We start from the raw sequence: 20,895 nt of genomic DNA, 5'->3' as shown, positions 1-20,895 counted from the left end.
TTAGTAAATCGAGCTTGTTTTGGAGATCAAAAAGTACTTTTATTATTTTTTAAAATACACATTGAGTCTTTATGTACAAAATTTCATAAATAATGTTATCTATGTACCTGAAAACCAACCACTAATCCTGCTGCAATATCCATCCGACTATGCGAAAGCGAATTGTTAATAATAGTTATTAATACAAGAAATATGTATTTTAATTCTACTCCAGATTCCAAATTAAGATTATGCAAACTTAATCTTAGGTTGGGTTAAAAATTGAAAAGAGTAATTCCTGTGAATCTTCTCCACTACTCCTAGTTAATTAAAACTTTATCACTGAAGCATTTTCAACAAATGAAATGACCCCAAAAAATGCTTTAAATGTCATTACAAGGACATTCAATGGCTACATTTGATTTTTACGTTCACCTTTATGAAATCTAGGACGGGAAAAGAAAGCATACAAAAGAAGAAGGGAAATTCGTCTTTCCAGCATTTCGATTTCCCATATGGTTGATTGACATGACATATACCTGTCCCCAGTACACTAGAAGTATAGCCTTTGTGCCATGCTTCCAAGTTGCACTTTCAATTTTCGTGGCACTTGTAAAAGCATCAGTTGGGCAACTTTGACGTCATCAAAAGGTGAATTGATGTTACTTCCCCGTGTTATTCATTTTCAAGTAGTATTGCGGGGGTAGTGACGTCTTGTATTACATCAAAGGAATCATGTAAGCAATTGTAAATATGAAGGTCTTTTCTTGCACGTGAATTGGGCTAAGATTTGTAAGCAATACCTGGTGCCTTGTGAATATATTATGTACATAAGTTATTCAGTAGTGTTTGTATTGAAAGTTTATTGTTGGATTTTTTTTCCTTACGGAAAAATTCTCTAGGTGACATTTTTCATAGACCGGACATCCTTTATTTCCCTTCTAAAAATCAAAATTGAAGTTGGATTAATCCAACTTCGGCTCGATTTTTTTGTTGGCATTTCATCGTCTGTTACCTCACTAGTAATTTTATTTCAGTCTCGCATTCTTTTAACTATTACATTACCTATATACATTCATTTAACTATGTAATTTATACAAATACAACAAATATCAAAATTAGCAAATGCGTGTAGTAGGCTATTCGTTAATGTCCAAAACCAAATAAAACACCAATTTTTGTTTTATTTTTTAAAAAATTCTTTGAGGATTTTCTTTGATTGGTTTTGCTTTTAAAACATTTTTAAAAAAATTAAAATAGTAATTAATATTATTTTTTTAAAAAAAATAGTAAATATAAATTCGTTTTTTCAAAAAAAATGTTTAAAAAAAATTGAAAAATTCAGGAGGTGGAGCGATAATTTTAAGAAACAAATAAAATTTCTGAAAAAGAATATAATATGACGTCGAACAAACATCACATAGCTCATCGCCGTTTTTAATTTCCCTTTAAATTTTCTATTATATCATATAGATATTAGTTCGATAAAGTGTAACATTTATATGTTACACTTTACAGAAACTTAATTGAAAAACAGACTTAAATTGACAACCTAAATTAATTTTCAGAGTCGAGTTTTAAATTACAAGGACACGGAGGTGAGCATCTTTTTCGCTTTAAACTGTCAATTTGTATATGCATCCTCGACAAAATAAAAATTTTAACAGTAACTTTAAAAAACAAACAGTACATTCTTTTCAGCATTGTGCATCAATATAACTTAATAATAAATTTTAATTCATGACGTATTATACACGACAAATTTACGAACGAACTAATAATATATATACATAATATACAAAAAATAGTGGATAAAATAATTTCAAAAACTAATTTTATAACCAAATTTTATCATCTTCATTTTTATTTAATAATTGTTCGTTAAACTTTTACTTTTGTTTCCAAAATGGAAACTTAGAAAAAGATAAATAAACAAAAGAGCAAAGGCAATAAACATTTCGGCGTTACACAAATATTCGCTTTTACGGTAATTTTCTTGCGGCTCATTTAAGGCTTTCTAATTCACTGTAAGAAAGACCATTAAAGATTATGAAAATTTGCATACAGTACGTTGCCATGAAATTCGCACGTGATTAGAGTTAAAGTTATTTAAAAACCCGATATCTCACCAAATTGCCTAATTCGCGTCCATTTCGAAGCTGTAAGAGGTGTAACTGGATCCGTTTACCCGCTAGTTCTCTCATTTATATTCATAACAAGAGGTGTCGCCGCTTTCGATTTGTGACGTCATCAGCATAACTGCTTCCACTTCAGAAATCTTTAAAACTTTTTTTTTTTTATCGTTTGCTACCCAGTTTCGCTCGGAATGGATTTGGCCACATCCCCCTTTCCCTTGAGATGACTTTAGATGGGTGTTTTGGAGGACTAAATTAATAACTTTCGTGCAATTTCACAGCTACCACCCCCCCTTTTCGGGACGATTATTTTTTACCGATCGTAGGGAAACTATCAATTTGTCGTCGTAATGATGTCTCACGGGTATTCCATGGGAGTTTATTATTATGCTTCAGGAATCTCTGAAGTAGGGGTCTTTCCAACGCTTCGAACTTTTCCCCTTTTTTCACTTTGAGGGAGTGTTTGATAAGATCATCTATAACGAGATAGTCCCCCCAGTTCGAATAAAATGAAATAATGAAATAAAAAAGTATCCGCTATCTGAATGGGATCATCACCATTTTGTTGCCGATGAAAAAAATTTGTATATACTTATAATGGACTAAAATAAAGTGCTCAATTTGTTATGCGAGATGAGTTAAGTCAATTGTACATTTTGTGTAAGTTCCCCCTCATATGCGCAATGGGTATTTAAAACATTTTTGTATCAAATTATAGGCCTAAAAATAATATTGTTCTAGAAGGCCTCAGAGTGTTTTTTGTATGAGTGGTTTTGTGTTGTTCAAAGTTTGATTCTAAGGTACCTAAATTAAAATTTATCGCTAAAAAACAATAAAATTAACACATATATACGAATGAAATACCGAGTTTATTGTTAACGCAGATATTTATTACATTATAATTATTATATAAATCCCTTCTATTACATTATTAAGATCTGTTACAATATAATTGACACATAAATATTTAATATATGAATATTAAATATATAAATACATAAATATTGAATATATAAATGTTGAATATATAAATATTGAATATATAAATATTGAATATATAATTATTAAATGCATACGCATATTATTTTTCTTAAAGAAAAATCCTTTTTTATCCATCTAAAAATTTATTATGAAAAAAAATTACGAGTTCCGCTTTAAGTAGCTACTAACAATAGCTACCAATTGTTTAAATTTGGAACAATTTTATAATACTTTTCAAAATTACGCATCTTAACAATTTAAGATCGACATCGTTAATATAAACTTTCGTAAAAGCTTTATTTTTAGAAATAACGAAATTTTAACACACTACTTAATTTTTATTCATCAAAAATCCTTATTTTCCAATACATCACCATAGTACAGATAACCAAATTATTATAAACATAAAAGATCATGGAAAAAAAAAGGGCCCAATTACATGGCAATAGTTAAATACATTTTCCAGAGCAGATCATGCAGGAAAACGCGGTTGCTCAAAGCAAAAGAGGAGCTAAGAGAAAGCAAACAAAACAAAATGGAAAAAGCAATGTTTGCTGAAAGCGGAACGCCATAAAGGGCAAAGAGAAGAGAGTGTATAAGAGAGTGAGGGACGAAGATAAAAGACAGATTTTGAAGGAGAATTTGAAGGGGAAGCAAATGGCCAGCAAACAAGGGGATTCAACCTCAGGAAAATCTCCCACGATTATGAAAACGTTTTAAAGATCTTTTTTTTAAAAGTTCAATGACGGATCCTTTTTGTCTTTTAATGTAATCAAAAGTTCCATAATTATTTTATTTTTGTTTTGTTTATTCTTTCGTTAAAGATAATTACCGAAAGTATTGTTTGAAGCAAAAAGAGCCAACATTAATATTTATTTTCTAGCTGTCTTGAATTTACTTGAAATATCGTTTGGACGCAAATGGACAACCAATGATGAGATTCCACTGCAAGAAAATATTCCATGATTACGAAAACGTTCCAATGATTTTTTTTTTTAATGTTCAATGGCCGATCTTTTCTAACTCTCTTTCAATGAAATCAAAAGTTCCATAATTATTTTATTTTTGTTTTGTTCATTCTTTCCTTGACGATAAGTATCTTAAATATTCTTTGAGGCAAAAAGAGCCAAAATTAATATTTATTTTACAACAATCTTGAGTTTCTTAGAATATCGTTTGGACGCAAATGTCCTACCAATGAAAAAATTTAAGCTCAAGAAAATCTTCCACGATTACGAAAACGTTTTGAAGATCCTTTTTTTAATGTTCAATGATGGATCCTTTTTAAGTGTCTCTTGATAAAATCAAGAGTTCCATATTTGTTTTTGTTTTGTTTTGTTGGTTCTTTCTTTGATGATAAGTACCTTAAATATTCTTTGAAGCAAAAAGAGCCAAAATTAATATTTATTTTATAACAATTTTGAATTTCTTAGAATATCGTTTGGACGCAAATGTCCTACCAATGAAAAAATTTAAGCTCAAGAAAATCTTCCACGATTACGAAAACGTTTTAAAGATCCTTTTTTTTAAATGTTCAATGATGGATCCTTTTTTACTGTCTCTTGATAAAATCAAGAGTTCCATATTTGTTTTTGTTTTGTTTTGTTGGTTCTTTCTTTGATGATAAGTACCTTAAATATTTTTTGATGTAAAAAGAGTCACAATTAATCTTTATTTTATTACCAATTTGAATTTATTCGGAATATAGTTTGAATGCAAATGGCTAACCAATGAAGGGATTCAACTCCAAGAAAATCTTTCCCAATTATGAAAACCTTTTAAGAACCACTTTTTAAAGTTCACTAACGGATCCTGTCTAGCAGGTTTTTGATGAAATCAAAAGTTTCAAAATTGTCATTTAATCTTTTCTTATTCTTACTTTGATGATGAATTTTTAAGCAACCGTTTGAAGTAAAATATTCCAGCCATGAAGAAGTATACTTAATATATCTTTTAGAAGCTAATGGTCAACAAACAAGGGGAATAAACTACAGTAAAATATTTTACGATTATGAAAGCTTTTTTAGGACCATATTCATGTTTCATCATTTTGACGATACCAAAAATTCTGTAATTATTTTTTTTCCATTCTTACTTTGATGAGTTCATTAAATATCGTTTGAATTTAAAAAAAAATTAAAATTAATAAATAAAGAAGAAGAAAAAGTCATAGTTAATCTTTATTTTATTTCAATTTTAACGTTGCGAATTTCATATCGTTTGAAAATATTGCTTTAAAATAGAAATTGCATTTTATAAAGCTGTTTGAACGTATGTTTGTAGATATTTCTGAAATTATTCAATACTAGGAGGCTTCGCCCCCTGCTCGCTAACGCTCACCAACCCCCGAGAATTGCTACGCAATCCTATGTGGTTCACGCCGTGAAACAATTATAGATTTGGCACCTTGGAGCAATTACTGAAAGGCTGTCAAATGACTTAACTCTTGACAGGCCAACATAAAGTTGTCCATGACTAAAAACTTGTGTAGTCAATACTAAACTGATTTTCTCAAAAGTCTGACCTTGTGATTTATTTATAGTCATGGAGAAGGCCAGCCTAATTAATTCCTAATTGAGTTCAAATTAAATATTATCATGTTTTTAGGGCATGAATCTGAATTGAACAACCTGATAATGCTCACTCTGGTTATCGTTTCCGTTTTTAAAAGCGCTATATGTTGAGCCAGCTCATGTGACATTTGCCATGTGACATTTTTAGCAGCGATCATTGGTCGATTTTCTAACGTTGCCATTCGGGGAGTTGTAATGAGGCTTTTTTTTGGTGCCGTGTAAGAGAAATATATATATAGATTTTGTACAAAAATATTCTAGATTTATTTATTTTCAGTAGTGACGTCTCGATAGTTTCTAGCAACAGAGTTGTTTATTGTTTCCAATAGTAGGCAGAACGCCTATTTATAAAATCCCTGAAAGAAAAAATTATTTTTTCTCCTAGGAAATTATTTAAGCTTACTGAGAAAAGTATTAAGTTTAATTTGTATGCATGGATAGTTTTAAAAATAAAATCTCAAACTACTTCTTTGATATTTCTATAAATCTTTAAAGGAAATAAATCCTTAGATTTGAAAACGGTGTAAAAGTCACTCATCACAAAAAATCTTTGCATTGTAAGATATTTCATAAGTGCTTATGTTTGACATTTTAAAAATAAAATGAAACTTTTTTTAATCCAAATAAAAAAAATTATTTTAAAATTCCAAAATCGTAATCCACAAAATTCTCAAAGCTAATAAACGCCTTTTTGCCTCATGAAAATATCGATGAAAACACTAACTAAAAATATATTATTTGAAAATGAAATAAAATATCACAAGTATTTTTGTTAAAGTAATGTAATCATCAAAAAATAAAATCACGTTTGTTTTTGTTTTAATGAAAAGGTTTTCATTTAAGATACTAAAATCATAGTCTACGCAATACTGTAAATAAACTTGCTCATGTATTATATGAAAATACTGCGGGAAAATTCTTTATTCTTAAAAAATGTACAGTGAGCCCCCACCCCCCCAAAAAAAATTAGCAAAAAAATTATTATGTGGCCTGAAATATGCTAATTAATTAGTATAGACGGTATTTTAAGTAAAGAAATCATACTCAAAAACATACTTTCCCTGAATAAACATGAAGTATGGTAACTCCTAAAGTATGGGGGGTAACAATCTAGGAAATATGGTCTCTATACTTTGGTCAGGAGTCTCTCTTTGAAAGGGATAATCTTAGTTAAGTAAAACAAGGAAAGACAGTACGCATAGCGGAAGAAGGAGTACAGTACAGCTATTCCAGGTACTTTTTCAAGAGAAAAAAGTGCAGTTTGTACTTGGATGAGCAAGTGGATTGCTGCGAGCGTCAAGCATATATCGTAGCCAATTCGTTTTGTTTTCTCAAAGCATGTGCTTGTATCTTCTTCATGATTTTATATAGGATGCAAGTAGCATAAAATATTTCAAAATTAAGAGATTTTTCACAAGCTATGAACCTTGATTAACACAGCGTAAACTATGTCCTTCTACATTATGGGCTGTGCAATCTCTCCTGCCAAGGGGAGAGTAATCTCGTCTGTTACTTGGAACACTGGTTCTATGCTAGGAGAAATGGAGAATAGCTCCTTTGCTAGAAGAGATGGGTATCATTTCTGTTCTGAGAGACATTATGTAGTGTTCTGAGCAGCAAAAAAAAGAGACTGACAAAGAATGGAAACTTTTCAAAGTTCACCAATCCATCTAAGTAAAACTAATCCATCTAACCAAAAAATTTTATGATTCCTTAATTTTTTGCCTTATTATTAAATTTGTTTTATTTTTCTCGTTTCTTTAATATAAATGTTTATTAGGTAGAAATATTTACTCCTAATACTAAGATATTTGTTTGCAAAAACCTTATACCAGTTGCATTACAACATTTCAACGCATTCCATGCCATTACAGCATTTCTTGCATAATTATCTCTTCTACTTTATAAGGACAGATTCCTCAAGAGAACTTTCTTCTATTTAATACCATTCTGTTGTTTAAAATTAAAGCATAACGTCAAAATAATAATAAAACTGTACGCAAAACCTATGTGGTCAATACTTAATAATGGTTCGTTTTGCAAAAAAGCTAATATGTACCATTTTTAAAATTATTTTGTTTTGTGTGCAAACTCTCCTAGCTTTTCCTTAAATGAAATTTTAAAATAAAATAAAATATTTTTATCTAGCTTGATGAAAATATCTGCTAAGAAACTAGTTAAAATTAAACTTTGGTTTATTTTCTTTAAAAGGCTTATAATCAAAATATCTTAATTATAGTCTTCTTGACAGCAAATAAATCTTGCTCTTCTAGCATTACGGATCTGAGGTAACAGTATTTATTTCTAAAAAGTGCATAAGCTTTAATATTTAACCTAATCTTTTTTTGGGGGCAGTAGACGCTGATTGAGTCTGATACAAAGTTGTCCGAAAAATAGTGAAGGAGAAAAAATATCAAAATAAGTATGAAGTTCAAGAAATTTTCACAGCAGGATGCATGTCTTCTATTTAGTACACCGCGGTGTCATCACAAACAATTCATTCAGAATTCGGCTTGGGGACGAACTACAAGCGAACTTCGGTCCGATTTTTTTGGCATTATCTCACCCTCTCTCCTTTTCTATGGCCCATTGTCAAGGGACCATTTGAAGAGGAGTATGGGTGCCCACAAAAAGGGCCCCTCAGAATCCTCTTGTGACTGTTCATTGCGACGTCACTTGGGGGTATACCAGACATCAATAGTTGTTACGATTGAGTTCAGAAGTTTGCATAAGGATCGAAGTATATCTATGATTTTCTTTGATGATGGAACTAGGGGGTTTGGAGGTTAAAGAAAAAGGAACTTTTCTTCAATTCTGGCAACTGCCAAGTGTCAGTCAAGTACTGCTTGAATTGACTATTACAACAGGCTTCGTAAATTGCGCTCTTTTTTCATGGCGAAGGTTAGTTTCTTTAGGAAAAAAAAAAAAGCTTGTGTGAGATAAACTTTTTTTTTTTATGGGAATATAGCTCGATAAATTTGGATGAAATATACTGGACGAAGAGAAAAAGTTTTATTTATAAATGTAAAGATTTAAGTGTTAAAACTTACAGCATTAGTACGCCATATCCATTTAAATATATTACAGATGCTTTGAAGTTTGATAATTTCATGTATAATCCATTTTAAGCGTTTTCGCTTTTTTTTTAAATTACTAAATTGGGAAATATGAAATTTGGGAATTCAATTATCTTTGATTGGAAAAATATAATCAGAGGAGAGATTCCATATTTATTTATAGTTATATTTTATAGATATTTTAATTGACTCTAAAGTACAAGTCACAGGCAACGGTTAGTTATCATTATCAGGGGGATGGCCACTTTGATCAGCCTACGAAGGAACCGAGAATGCAATGGTATTGGTCCTCGTAAAACTGTTTTACCTTTAAGTTCTGTCCTATTGAATTCATGCGTAGGTCGTCAAATTGCCCAAGTAGTGGAGCCATAACCTCTGCAGAGGATCAAAATTGTGATGGCATGTCTTCGGAAGCTTCGTAGACCGTCGCCAATAGCCCATTGTGCAGACCCAATTCTGAATTTTGAGCTTCAAATGATGAGACAATTGACTATATTAAATTATAATATCTGAAGTAATAATCATAACTTTTTGTATGCTAACTAACAGGAAGAAGAAAAAAACTCAATAATACACTTATCTTAAAGTTAATATTTGCCTAATTTGGATAATAATCTTTGATTTTGTTGCTAGTTGAACTTTTCATTTATTTATATTTATTAGTAAATCTACTTATTAAATCATATTTATAAATAAATAATTGAATCGAACTCATTTTTATAATTTATTTTTATAATTTATTTAATAAATTAAAACATCTAAAATAAAGTATAAATAAAAGGGAGAAGGGCAGAGAATAGGAAACAAAAATATCTTTCTATCTTGTAAGTTGTCCCCTTTCTAAATTCACATTGAGAATTAAATGATAATGATTTTTTTTCGTACTAGAGTTAGTTTCTTAGATAATGAAAATTTTACCCTTTTTTTTTCTTTAGAAAAAAAGAAGGTTAATAGAAATATAATGTAAATAATCTTTTATTACCTCTACCTACTGTTGTAACATGTAAATTTATGTTTTATCACTTTCCTGAAATTTAGCATTATTTAATCTATATATATTTTTCTTGTTTTCATTCAAATACTTTAAGAACAGTTAATATTCAGACAGAACTTGAAATTATTTTACGGTAAATGTTTGCGTTATTAAGTTTCCTTACTTTCCGAAGTTTTTTTTTGCTAACTTTTTCAAAATTGTGTATTTAAAAAATCTAAGATTAGATTAAAACGTAGTACTATATTAATTTTACATGAAATTCTCCTTTTTAAACTGTTTTCATTTCCGAAAGATTGTTTGTTTGCTATTTTATAGCTTTTATTAATTTAAGTAATATTTAAAAATACTTTTACTTTAATCATTCAGATTCTAATCTCAAAGCATTCTTCATTCTAAGTTTATGAGCTGTTAAATATACTGGCAAACAAAGAAACATAAGTTAAAAAGTAAATTGAAGAGATATCAATTATTTTAAAAGATAAAATTATGAAACAAATAAACGTGAAGCAAATATTTTTGTAATATTTAAGGCAAGGGCAATTTCTTCGTATATTAAACTTTTAAATAGTTTGCTAAACTTTTTCATTTTAAATATGAGAAAAAATTTGTTATTCATACGGTTCAATAAATTCTTTACATCTGAAGTTAAAAGAACTCCTTTTTAGATAAGTATAAATTAATACAATAATTTTCTATTTATTTACCAATTAGATCGCACTTTAAAGACGGTACTTTCTTCAGGATATGACGAATCGGAGATAGCCAGTATAAAGAATTAGATTATATTTCACATCTACATAAAATGTTTATAAAATTAAAAAATAAATTATAGCAAAATATTTGTAAGTCATTTTTTTAGCAATAAAACAGTGTTTAAAACCCTTGCGATACGTATTTTTCTTCGTTTTAAGTCATTAATGAATTATATATTAATTCTTGCGTACTGATGATGCATTCCAAAAACTATGTCTACAGAATATTAGAATATTAAAACAAACACCATATTCGTTTCCAAGTTTATTATGTCAAATTTTATTTTAAAGAACTCACGCTGTAATTTGAAATGTTTGAATCTTTATTTTTCGAGATTTAAAAAGACGTCCCTTTTAAAAAGTTTTGTTTGTTAGAACTTTCTATAAAATAATTCGAATATATCAATTTATAACAATTTGTTTAAATCTATGTGAATCAAGCGTACACTTTGATTACACTTTTTTTATTTGCATTTAAATATATAATGCAATCTATATGAATAAAACAGAATGATAGAATGATTATGCATATGTGTATGTACCTTTACAAATTATGACCCTCAATTCCGAACTGATCCATACCAAATTTGATGTTCGAAGACACGGCGGGCCTAACTGTTTACTTCCTAATTAAATTCTTTTGACGACTGCTTCACGTGATATATCCCATCGATGGAGTTTCAAAAATATTTTATTCAAAAATATCTTTATTTAATTAAAAATGGTTTTTCACTGGACCCGTATCAAGCAAGATCAGCATTGATAATGTCATACCTGTAAATGACGTAGTATGAGCATTTCGATCCTGACTGGCTGTTGAAACGTGGCATTTGTTTACGTTAGCAATTGCTCTTTCCATTCTATTTCGAGTAAGCCAACCCCGTTAAGTATCAATTCTCTTAAGTGACATATTCTATATTCTTATACAAAGATTCTTTCACAATGATTTCAATTATTTGTATTTCTTAACACAAAGACCATGAAGTCATGTAGAACACAAACTAATTATGCATCGAAGTTGTCAGGTACAAGAACAAAAATATGTAATAAAAAAAAACAAATAATAAATCTAAGTTAGGTAAAAAGCGTAGATGCGAAAGAATTACATTTCAATAAATGCGATGTGCGATATGGCACTGTATTTAATTAATTTCACGTTAATTAACATTCTAACTTAAGTGGAAAAATTTAGCTCAACGTAAGCACGACATTTTGCCCATGAACAATCAGCTGGTGCTTACGTCATAGGTCACATGTGTGGGTATCTGTGATCTTCTTCTTGAAGTGCAGGTACCCAATTCTACGTGTCCTCAGCGAATTAGGATTTTGGAAGACTTATCAAATCACGTGTATATTTTGCAATGAAAATATATTTATAAAAACTTTATAAACTTTCAGCTGTAAAATAAATAAATGAAATAAAAATAATTCGCAAAAAGCCAATTCATAACAAAAATTGTGATTGAGGCTAATTTTTGCAATCAGTGGTTGAAAAATAATAAAGTATAAATGTGTAAATGTAAATATGTAAAGTGACATTTGGTACGTTAAATTTGCAAATAATTTTTTCTTTATAAAATTAACTATGTTATGGATTGGAAAGGATATAGAAAGAGACAATAAACAACGAAAAATAAAATTTTGTAGTAAGCACCAATTTAGCAAATAATTTGCAGTAGGGCCTAAGACTAGTTGTAGTATTATGACAATTGTTCAAAAAATAAGGGATTATAAAAATATTAATGACGTTAGTTATTATTGTAATACTCCATTTTCGAGGACAGAAAGAATATATTGAATCTATATATAGAATTGAATCGATATTATCGAAAGAATATATCGACAATATATTGAAGTGGCTCGTAGAGAGTCTATGGGGAAACGGATGCTTGAGAAACAAAAAATTTTATTCTTTCAATTTTGGAAGCTATTAAAAATTTTTATGCTTTTCCAATAAATTAACAATTTAAGATTAGGGTCTAGATCAGTTTCTTCTGAACAGTACAGCATAATATAGTTTATCTCTTAAAAATACTATAAAGTATCATCATAAATTATGAATGAGTTAATTTCGTTTTTTTTTTCTTTTTTTCTTTCTAAAACTTCATTTGAAATTTACCATCATTGTCTATTTGCTCTACGTTTTACGGGTCATATTTTCAATGACTGATATTCTGTAGGGATAGTACATTTGTTATTGTTTATCAATATTTTTTAACAGTGTTTGCTTTCACTTAACATTGTTAATGTTCAAAGCAATTACCAATTAAGAACACATAATTTTTACCGTCAGTAACTATACTCTGATAATGTAGTGATTGCACACTCAGAAAAAAAAATTATGATTAAAACTACCCGAATAATGTTAAATTTACCTTGTTTCTGGTTCTATGGGAACAAAGCTCAGTAATTTGTACCGAAGCAGCTAAAATGAGTTTGGTAAAACTGGTAATAAAATGTGGCTTTTATAATAAGTGATAAAATTTGGTAAATGTGGTAACATTTGGTAATTTTATCGTGATATCTTAGAGCATGTCATAAAAAACACTTATTTGGTTAATTTTTCTTTTCAATTTTATATTTTTTACTAAATGTCTGTTAATAAGGACTACAATTTTGAGAATAAGAATTTCTAGTACACCGTCACGATAAGAAAACAAAAATTACCAAATGAATAGTTTTATTAACCATCCTTCCGAATTTTTTTTCCATCAAGATGTCCTTACCATACCGTACTTAAAATTTAATAAATTTTTTTCTTCTCTGCGTACATTTATAATTGTTCTATAATTTAGTTGTAGTACTCAAATGATAGCTAGTTCTCAAAAATTATTTTTATGCGACTATGACCCGCTTCAAACAAATTAAAGGAGATGAATACAGAAGAACAAATATGTTGTTATTTGCTTCTAATGAAATATTGTCCATTGAAAATAATTAGTTGCGTTTATATTAATTACGTTTCGAATCAAATACGATGAAAAATTCTGGAACACCTTGCGGAACGAAGAAGCGTTGGCATCGGCACCCCAACTGAGCACCCTATCCATCGGGCTTTACCGCCACATTCGTCCTCCGCGATCCCTACAAGGGGGATGCTTTTAGGATTCGGAATCACCCGGATGGCTTCATGATAAGCGAGCATTTGTTAAAATAGAAAAAAGAAAAGAAAAAAACATATTGAGTTAATTGGCCGTAATGCGAGTCTGTTTATTATTAAATGATAGGAATATCAAGTCATGAATAGTTTCAAATAGAATAATTTTCAAATACAATTTTAAATAGAATAATTTTCAAAAAGAATTTTAGAAATTATACATAGAAACAAATTCTAGTAAAACTACCGTACATTAAGGAAAGGACATTTTTTGGGAGAAAAAAAAAACCCATGCTCTGGTAATAAAACTAAAATATACGGTATTTAAACTAACCATTTGGTAATTTTTCCAGGTTTACCAGAAATTTTGGCTCGGTAAGGGTTTACCTGAAATTCTGGTTTTTATAATTAGAGTTCTCATTACCACACATTTAGTAAGTAGTACAAAACTGAAAAATAAATTTAACCGTATAAATGGTTTTTTTTGACATGCTCTAAAGTATCATGCAGCTCTAAAGTTACATGATAAAATTTTTGAATTTTGACACATTTATTTTATCTCACATAAGCCATATTTTATTGACAATTTTATCAAAATCATCACCAAAGTGCTTCTGTAAAAATTACCGAGCATTATGGTACTCCCATAGAGACAGAAACATAGTTAATTTTTAGCATATTCAGATAGTTTTAACCAGAAATTTTTCGCAGTGCATCAGACAGACGTCAATTTATATATATTTAATAGGAATTATTCCAATTGGATTTAAATATAGGAAATTATTTGATATAATTTTTATAACAGCTTAAGATTACTAACTATTAATTTTGAGGTGTATTACCTTTTCACAGCTTTAGAGACTTCTATGCTCTATTTAATAGGGCAAACTAATTTAGATGAAAAGTATGCTGGCATTTAAAAAGGTGTGTGACGCTCAAAATTTGAGTTACAAAACTAATGTAATAGTTATTAATTCGTGTTACAGGAATGTTTGATTGAAATAACGTCATCGTAATGTTTGATAATAATTTCACTTATAACATTTTGATAATGAAGACTAATTTAATATTTTTCTTTGTTTTATATTATAATTGGAGAATACGTTTGCTGTTCAAAATGCATCTTAACGAAAATTGATTAACAAATCTTATAACACACAATTTTGCAAAAATACCTTTTTCTAAATTTATTGCTTTGTACTAAATTTGTTCCTCATCGACTTTTTATTTATGTTGTTGAACTTCGTGTTTTTAACAAATACGAGATTATCCGTCGCATTTAATTTTAAAACAGTTTGTTTTTCCTTGCGAAAATTTATAGGCAATCTATAAAATATTATTAATATAATAAATTTTGCCACTGATGACGGTGGCATAATTATTTTTTCTAAGTTTTCAGCAAAAAAAAAAAAAAAAAATTCAAGTAAAATTCAAATAAAAACCATTGTTTCTGTTTTTAAACTCAAAGAATTCATTCCAAAGTTCTTTGAGTTAAAAGAAACTCTTTTCAAACTTTAAGATTTCTTATTTTAAACTTTTATTTTTGAAATAATGCTTGTCTGAAATGTTAAAAATTTTGACGAATTAATTGTCATCAAATGAAAAGCATTTTGAAAAACAATTGAAAAATTATGCATGTTATGCCTAACCTCATGATAATTAAGTTAAAAATTCTTATTTCTTTGTTGTATAAATAAAATGCTTAAACAAAAAATGAAAATCAAAATTATACTTAGTAATCTTTCAGTATAAAATCGGTTCAGCATTAATGATATAAATTTTACAGGAGAAACAACATGAGATATAATTTAAAATGTTGTTCAAAGGAAAATAATTGTCGTATGAAATTTCTAGATACTCAAAGAAAATCTATTTCAAAGTTCTTTCGATTATATAAAAAATGGCATAAAGTTTCAATGTAACTACTTATGAACTTAAAGAATTCAAAAGGTAAACAATATTACTCTAAGCTTACTAGTTACCCACGAACTTAAAATTGGTAAACAAAGTACAATTAGGTAACAAACAATGTATCTTTATTCGAATTTAAAATCAAAACATTTCAATTAAATATAAATAATACTATTGAAGTGTAGCATTTTTCGGGAAAAAAAATCCTTAATTTTCTCATAAAATAGTAACAAATCTTTCTAATTGGAACAACAACAAAAAAATAAATAAAAAAATAAATGAATGCCTTCGAATTTTTTTATTGAAATTCAACACTTTAACTAAAACAGTTAAAAAAAAATGTTCTATAGTTTATAGTTTAAAATGTATTCCATATTTTGAATTTAAATGTTTCATAAATATAAACAAAAATACAAATCTATAATAGGCACCTATTTCTTAATCACATTCTTTTGGTAAGAATTTTGAAAAACATGTCCACAATACGCACACAATTTTCATACCATTTCTAACAATTCAAAAACCTATCCTCAACCCTTTTACTAGGACTCACCATTCATTTCCTTTATATTCCAGTGGTTCTGACCTTTAGCAAAAGAGCAACGCATCGGCGTTAACAGACGAGGGCACTTAACTTGAAGTGGGCCGCCCAGTTCTTGAAAACCCGCAGAGATGCTTTTAAACGGGAGGGGGGTCAGTTTAGGTTTGCATTAGCAGAAAAGTACAATAGCGAAGCATGTTTTCCCACCAGAAGAGTACAATGTTTTCTTTGCAAGAAAAAAAAAAAGAAGGCAGACAGGGTTTGATGTGAAGTCCGAATAAGCTATTTTGAAATAACTATTAAGAACAGCAGACACTATTTATTAGGAATTAAATTCTGATTATAGGTAAAGAATAATGCATATCTCAGTACTAAAATATAATAAAAAATTTTGTGCTTAAATAATAAGATATTACGTTTTATGAAAATAAAATTAAGTTTCAATTTCCACTAATATCAGATTGATCAGCTTTAAAAAATAATAAAGATAATCTTTAATGTTTAGAATATAAAGGCAATTTATCTGTATAATAAATAAAATAAGTCTTGAAATTTCCTTCAATTCGGATAAGCAGGCCAAAAATGGGCTAGATTCAGATAGCCATGGAATATAGTAGATAAAGTTTATTAAGAATCGAATTTTGACTAAACAACGAATTGAATTATAGGATTGATAAAAAGCAAATTTGAAATTTTTTTTATCGAAACAAAAAATATATTACTTTTTAAAGAAACAAAATAGGCTCTATTTTCAACCAATATCAGATTAATTAGCTTTAAAAAGTGATAATTTAAAGAAAATCGTTTAATAATTTTTTAGAAAACCAATGATATTTATTGGTATCATCAATGAAATATGACATGAAATTTCTTTAGACTTGGATAAAGTCCAAATGTGCTAGTTTCAAATAGATTTGAATATAAATTTATTAAAAATCAAATTTTGATTAGGTAAAAGATAGAACCAAAACTTGAAAACGAAGTAAAACTGAAATTTTTTCTCAAAACAAAATTATATAAAGTAAAAAATTGGTTAAAATATTTACGATTACCTAATTGAATGGTTCAAAAAATTTATAAGGAAAAAATTCTTTTTACAATTTTTCAAAAAAGAGTGAAATTATGTTTTACCAAATGTTGTCTTCAGTAATGAATTTTAACTTAAGCTTAAAAAGTTTTGACTAATTTGTGAATTTTTTAATGTTTCGAAATTGATTTACAGATAAGAGGTGTTATTATTATTTGTTTTTCGTAAAATAAAAATGCTAAGCTCCACCTGAACCCATATATGCTATTTTTTTCTTAATACGAAATCTTTAGTTGAAACGCAATGTGGAAAATTACGTTAATTAAACGAAACTGTTAAGTTTATGAATGTATTATGGTAGCTGTAAATATGCTATAATTAATTTTACTTAACTTTGAAGAAAAGATATGCCTTTTTATAAGCAGCTTTTTGATACTTTACTGCATATTAAACTTCATTTTCACACATTTAATTCAATACACTACTTTTCAACATATTCATTCACTAGGCTGCATGATTCTGAAATGATTTTTTTAAAACTAATCTCTAAATGTTTTCTTCCCAAAATAAATTCAAAATTTTAATTTTGGTATTTTTAACACATTTAATTCAATACACTACTTTTCAACATATTCATGCACTAGGCTGCATGATTCTGAAATAGTTTTTTAAAACTGAACTCTAAATGTTTTCTTGCTAAAATAAATTCAAAATTTTAATTTCGGTATTTTTAACACATTTAATTCGATACTCTACTTTTCAACCTATTCATTCACTAGGTTGTTCCGTTCTGAAATGATTTCTCTGAAACTAATTTCTAAATTCAATTTCGGCATCCCAAAATTGAAATTTTTAATTTTGGGAAGAAAAAATAATTGAATCTCTAAATTAAAATAATAATAATAATTAAATCGCAAAAATAAAAAAGTCACTGCACTAAATTTCTTGAAATAAGTAAACGTAAAAAAAATTAAATGAAAATGTACAATGTGTAAAAACATTTACACCGTAGAAGCACAGATACATAATTTGTAGAATATGAAATATGTAGAAGCTAAGTAGTGATAAGTAGGTACTTATTACAAATGCGTATTAATAAGACATAGTTAAATCTTATTTTAACTTCCTTCTCTCTACGTAAAACAGAGAGATAGCACTAAAAAGTAACCTATAAAACATTTCTATAAAATTAATTAAGAAGTAAAGAAAGAAGTATTGATAAGCAATTTGAAGAATAAGCAGGAATTATAACTATAAGTAAGTACTTATTAGAAACTCGTATTAATGAGACGGATTTAAATCTTATGATAATTATCTTGCTATTTTTGATGTAAAACAGAAAAGTAGCTGTAATAAAAAGAATTTAAAATCTTTTTTATTAAATAAAAAAAAGAAAAACTTTTTAAATTTTTTTAAGTGCATACCGAGTAAACATTAATAGGCATTAAAAACTTTTTTTGATTGTAGAACTTATGTAGTTTCTTAAAAATATTTTCTTGAAAACGTATAAAAATAATTTTTTTATGAAAAAAAATTATATTTGTATGGTATCTGTAAGCAAGATTTAAGTGCATATTTAAATATAAAATTAAATTCGATTAGAATTAAGATAACTTACCTGTATATAATGGGGTAGGGGTGAGCAGTTGTAATATGGTACATTATACAGCATACTGATGAGTGACTTTAGTTTTTACTTGAAAAATTTCAAATATTCAACTCTGTCCACATTTAGCATTAGCATTTTTTCTCTGTTTTAAACTCAAAAAGCTTTTTTATTTAATACCAAGAAAATTTGGATCATTTTGTTTAATAAGTTTACTAAATCAAGAAAAACACTTTTAAACTAGGTATTCTACATTAGTCCTGATGTTCAGCAATTCGTTGGTGGGTTCATTGTAGAGTATACGAAAATCAACTAAAGGAGGGCGCTGATGTAAGGTTGCCGCCTTATCACTCCTCCCATTGGTTGAATTAGGAGGTAGGTTGCCATGGTTACGCATCATCTTTCTGGACTGCATTGATGGAAATATAAAAAGAATTTTTTTCTTTAGGTAGAAAGAAAGGTATGGTAATAAATGTTCATAAGAATTGGTTAATGAAGCTTTTTACTGTCGATATAATTTGATAGAAACAAATGAAATTTTTTGTGGTGTTATCATGAAAAAAACTTTACAAAAAATTTCAAACTAACAATATTTATTCATTAATTAATTTATTTATTTTTAAGTGTGTTGATTTTATTTTTTATTGTTTTCCTGAAGAAGAAATTGGTGATTTTTTTCGTTTTTGTTGTGGAGTTATATTTGTGAAACCGCAAATTTGATAAACAAAAGAACAAAATACAAATCGAATGATAGAATATAACAATTCAAATACTTTAATGATTTTATTTCTAAGCTTGAGTTTAATTTTTATAGCTTACATTTTCAATGAAATTTTTTAGTACAAGCACATCCATTTAATGAATGTGGAAAATTTTATTTTATCATTCGTAAAATTATTGCATTTAAAGGAATTTGCTAAACTTTCAATTTTTATTCTTCATTTTTTCTTTTATTCCTTCAATTTTGAATCAATATTTTTAAATTAATTCATTTTCGGACACTTTCCTAGTATCTAAACAATTAAATGGAAGAAAAAAATGTGAATATACACTTTTCGTCTACATTTAATTTTTTTTTCTATCAAAGTTTCATACCATTCTAATTCAGAACTAAAAAATACGATGTCAAAATGGATTACGTAGAAGAGTTGTAGATTATATTATATCGATTGGCTTAAAATAGTGCACTGTCAGAATTTTCATTCTAAAATTACGGTAAAATAACCGACCGTCGATAAAATTAACAATAGAGTTTACTGTTAGGAACGTTTCTTTACCGTACAGTTTTAAAACCATTTATAACTGGCATGATTAAAATATCATGAATACAAAACTATACTGTACGCCTATACGGTTATAACAACTAACTATATAACAACTATACGGTTTTGGAAGTATTTACAACTCATATGGTTTTAAACCATGAAAATGAAAATTACTTTACATTGGAGTTAGGCTTTGAGCCAGGTAATGGACATTGGAGTTTGGATGACGTTGAAATGCGTTAAATGAACAGTGGAATGTGGCTTAATTAGTTTCTCTGGGGATGCCATATGTCTTAAGAAAAGGGAAACTCTTAACTTTTTTGTATTAAGCAGGTGCTGTCTTCTATGCGTGAATTAGAGTTTTGTCTTCTAAATGTCCTGAGTCACCAATTGGAGAGTGCAGGACACTGGGAAGTATTGAAGGAATGAAAGAAGTATTGTAATGACAACACTAGGATTCGAATCCCTATTATTTTCATTGGTCATGATTCTGCCAGATCTTCCCTCTCGACTATAGTATGTACCAACTAAGAAGCTGCATAAGGTGGACCTAATTTGTGCGGATAAAATTGTAGTTGTGCAACCGTATTAGGTGGAAGCAGTCAATAAATGTAGTTAGCGCAGTTGTTCTCGCGGTTTGAATGCCATATTTTTTACGGTTATTTGCTGTTTTTAATGAATATGGTAAAATAACAATTAAATAAACTGTTACTTAACAATAATTTCCTCGAAATTTCTAACAGTATGGAAGTAGGAATCGAAGGTGAGACAATTTTCAAGAAAATATTCTTCACAATTTTAGAGTGTTACATTATTATAAGCTTATGAACAATAGCTTGTTATATTTTAACAAATTTAAGAATTACACAGATTTAACGGCAAATATTAAAATATTAAATTTGTAAATTAATATTGCATCTCCTCCTGAATGAGAGTATAAGGATTTGAGACTAAATG

General features: G+C 28.3%; 1 protein-coding gene across 6 annotated transcripts in view; it reads right to left on the bottom strand.

Annotated features, from left to right (window-relative positions):
* The window catches only part of eya (eya transcriptional coactivator and phosphatase 2), a 152,433-nt gene extending 133,445 nt beyond the window's left edge, over positions 1 to 18,988 (bottom strand). For all 6 annotated transcript variants that reach the window (XM_016069260.4, XM_071181536.2, XM_016069261.4 and 3 more), the window contains exon 1: positions 18,686 to 18,988. In XM_016069260.4, coding sequence (XP_015924746.1) covers positions 18,686 to 18,739 — 54 coding nt within the window. In that variant the 5' untranslated portion in view covers positions 18,740 to 18,988. The remainder of the gene's footprint in view (positions 1 to 18,685) is intronic.
* Positions 18,989 to 20,895: the final 1,907 nt, after the last annotated feature.

This window comes from Parasteatoda tepidariorum, chromosome 8 (genome assembly GCF_982258835.1).
Source record: "Parasteatoda tepidariorum strain Cologne lab strain chromosome 8, Ptep-v5.0, whole genome shotgun sequence".
NCBI lineage: Eukaryota > Metazoa > Arthropoda > Arachnida > Araneae > Theridiidae > Parasteatoda > Parasteatoda tepidariorum.
Note: the sequence above shows the minus strand (reverse complement) of the source record. Positions and strands in the feature narration are given on the sequence as shown.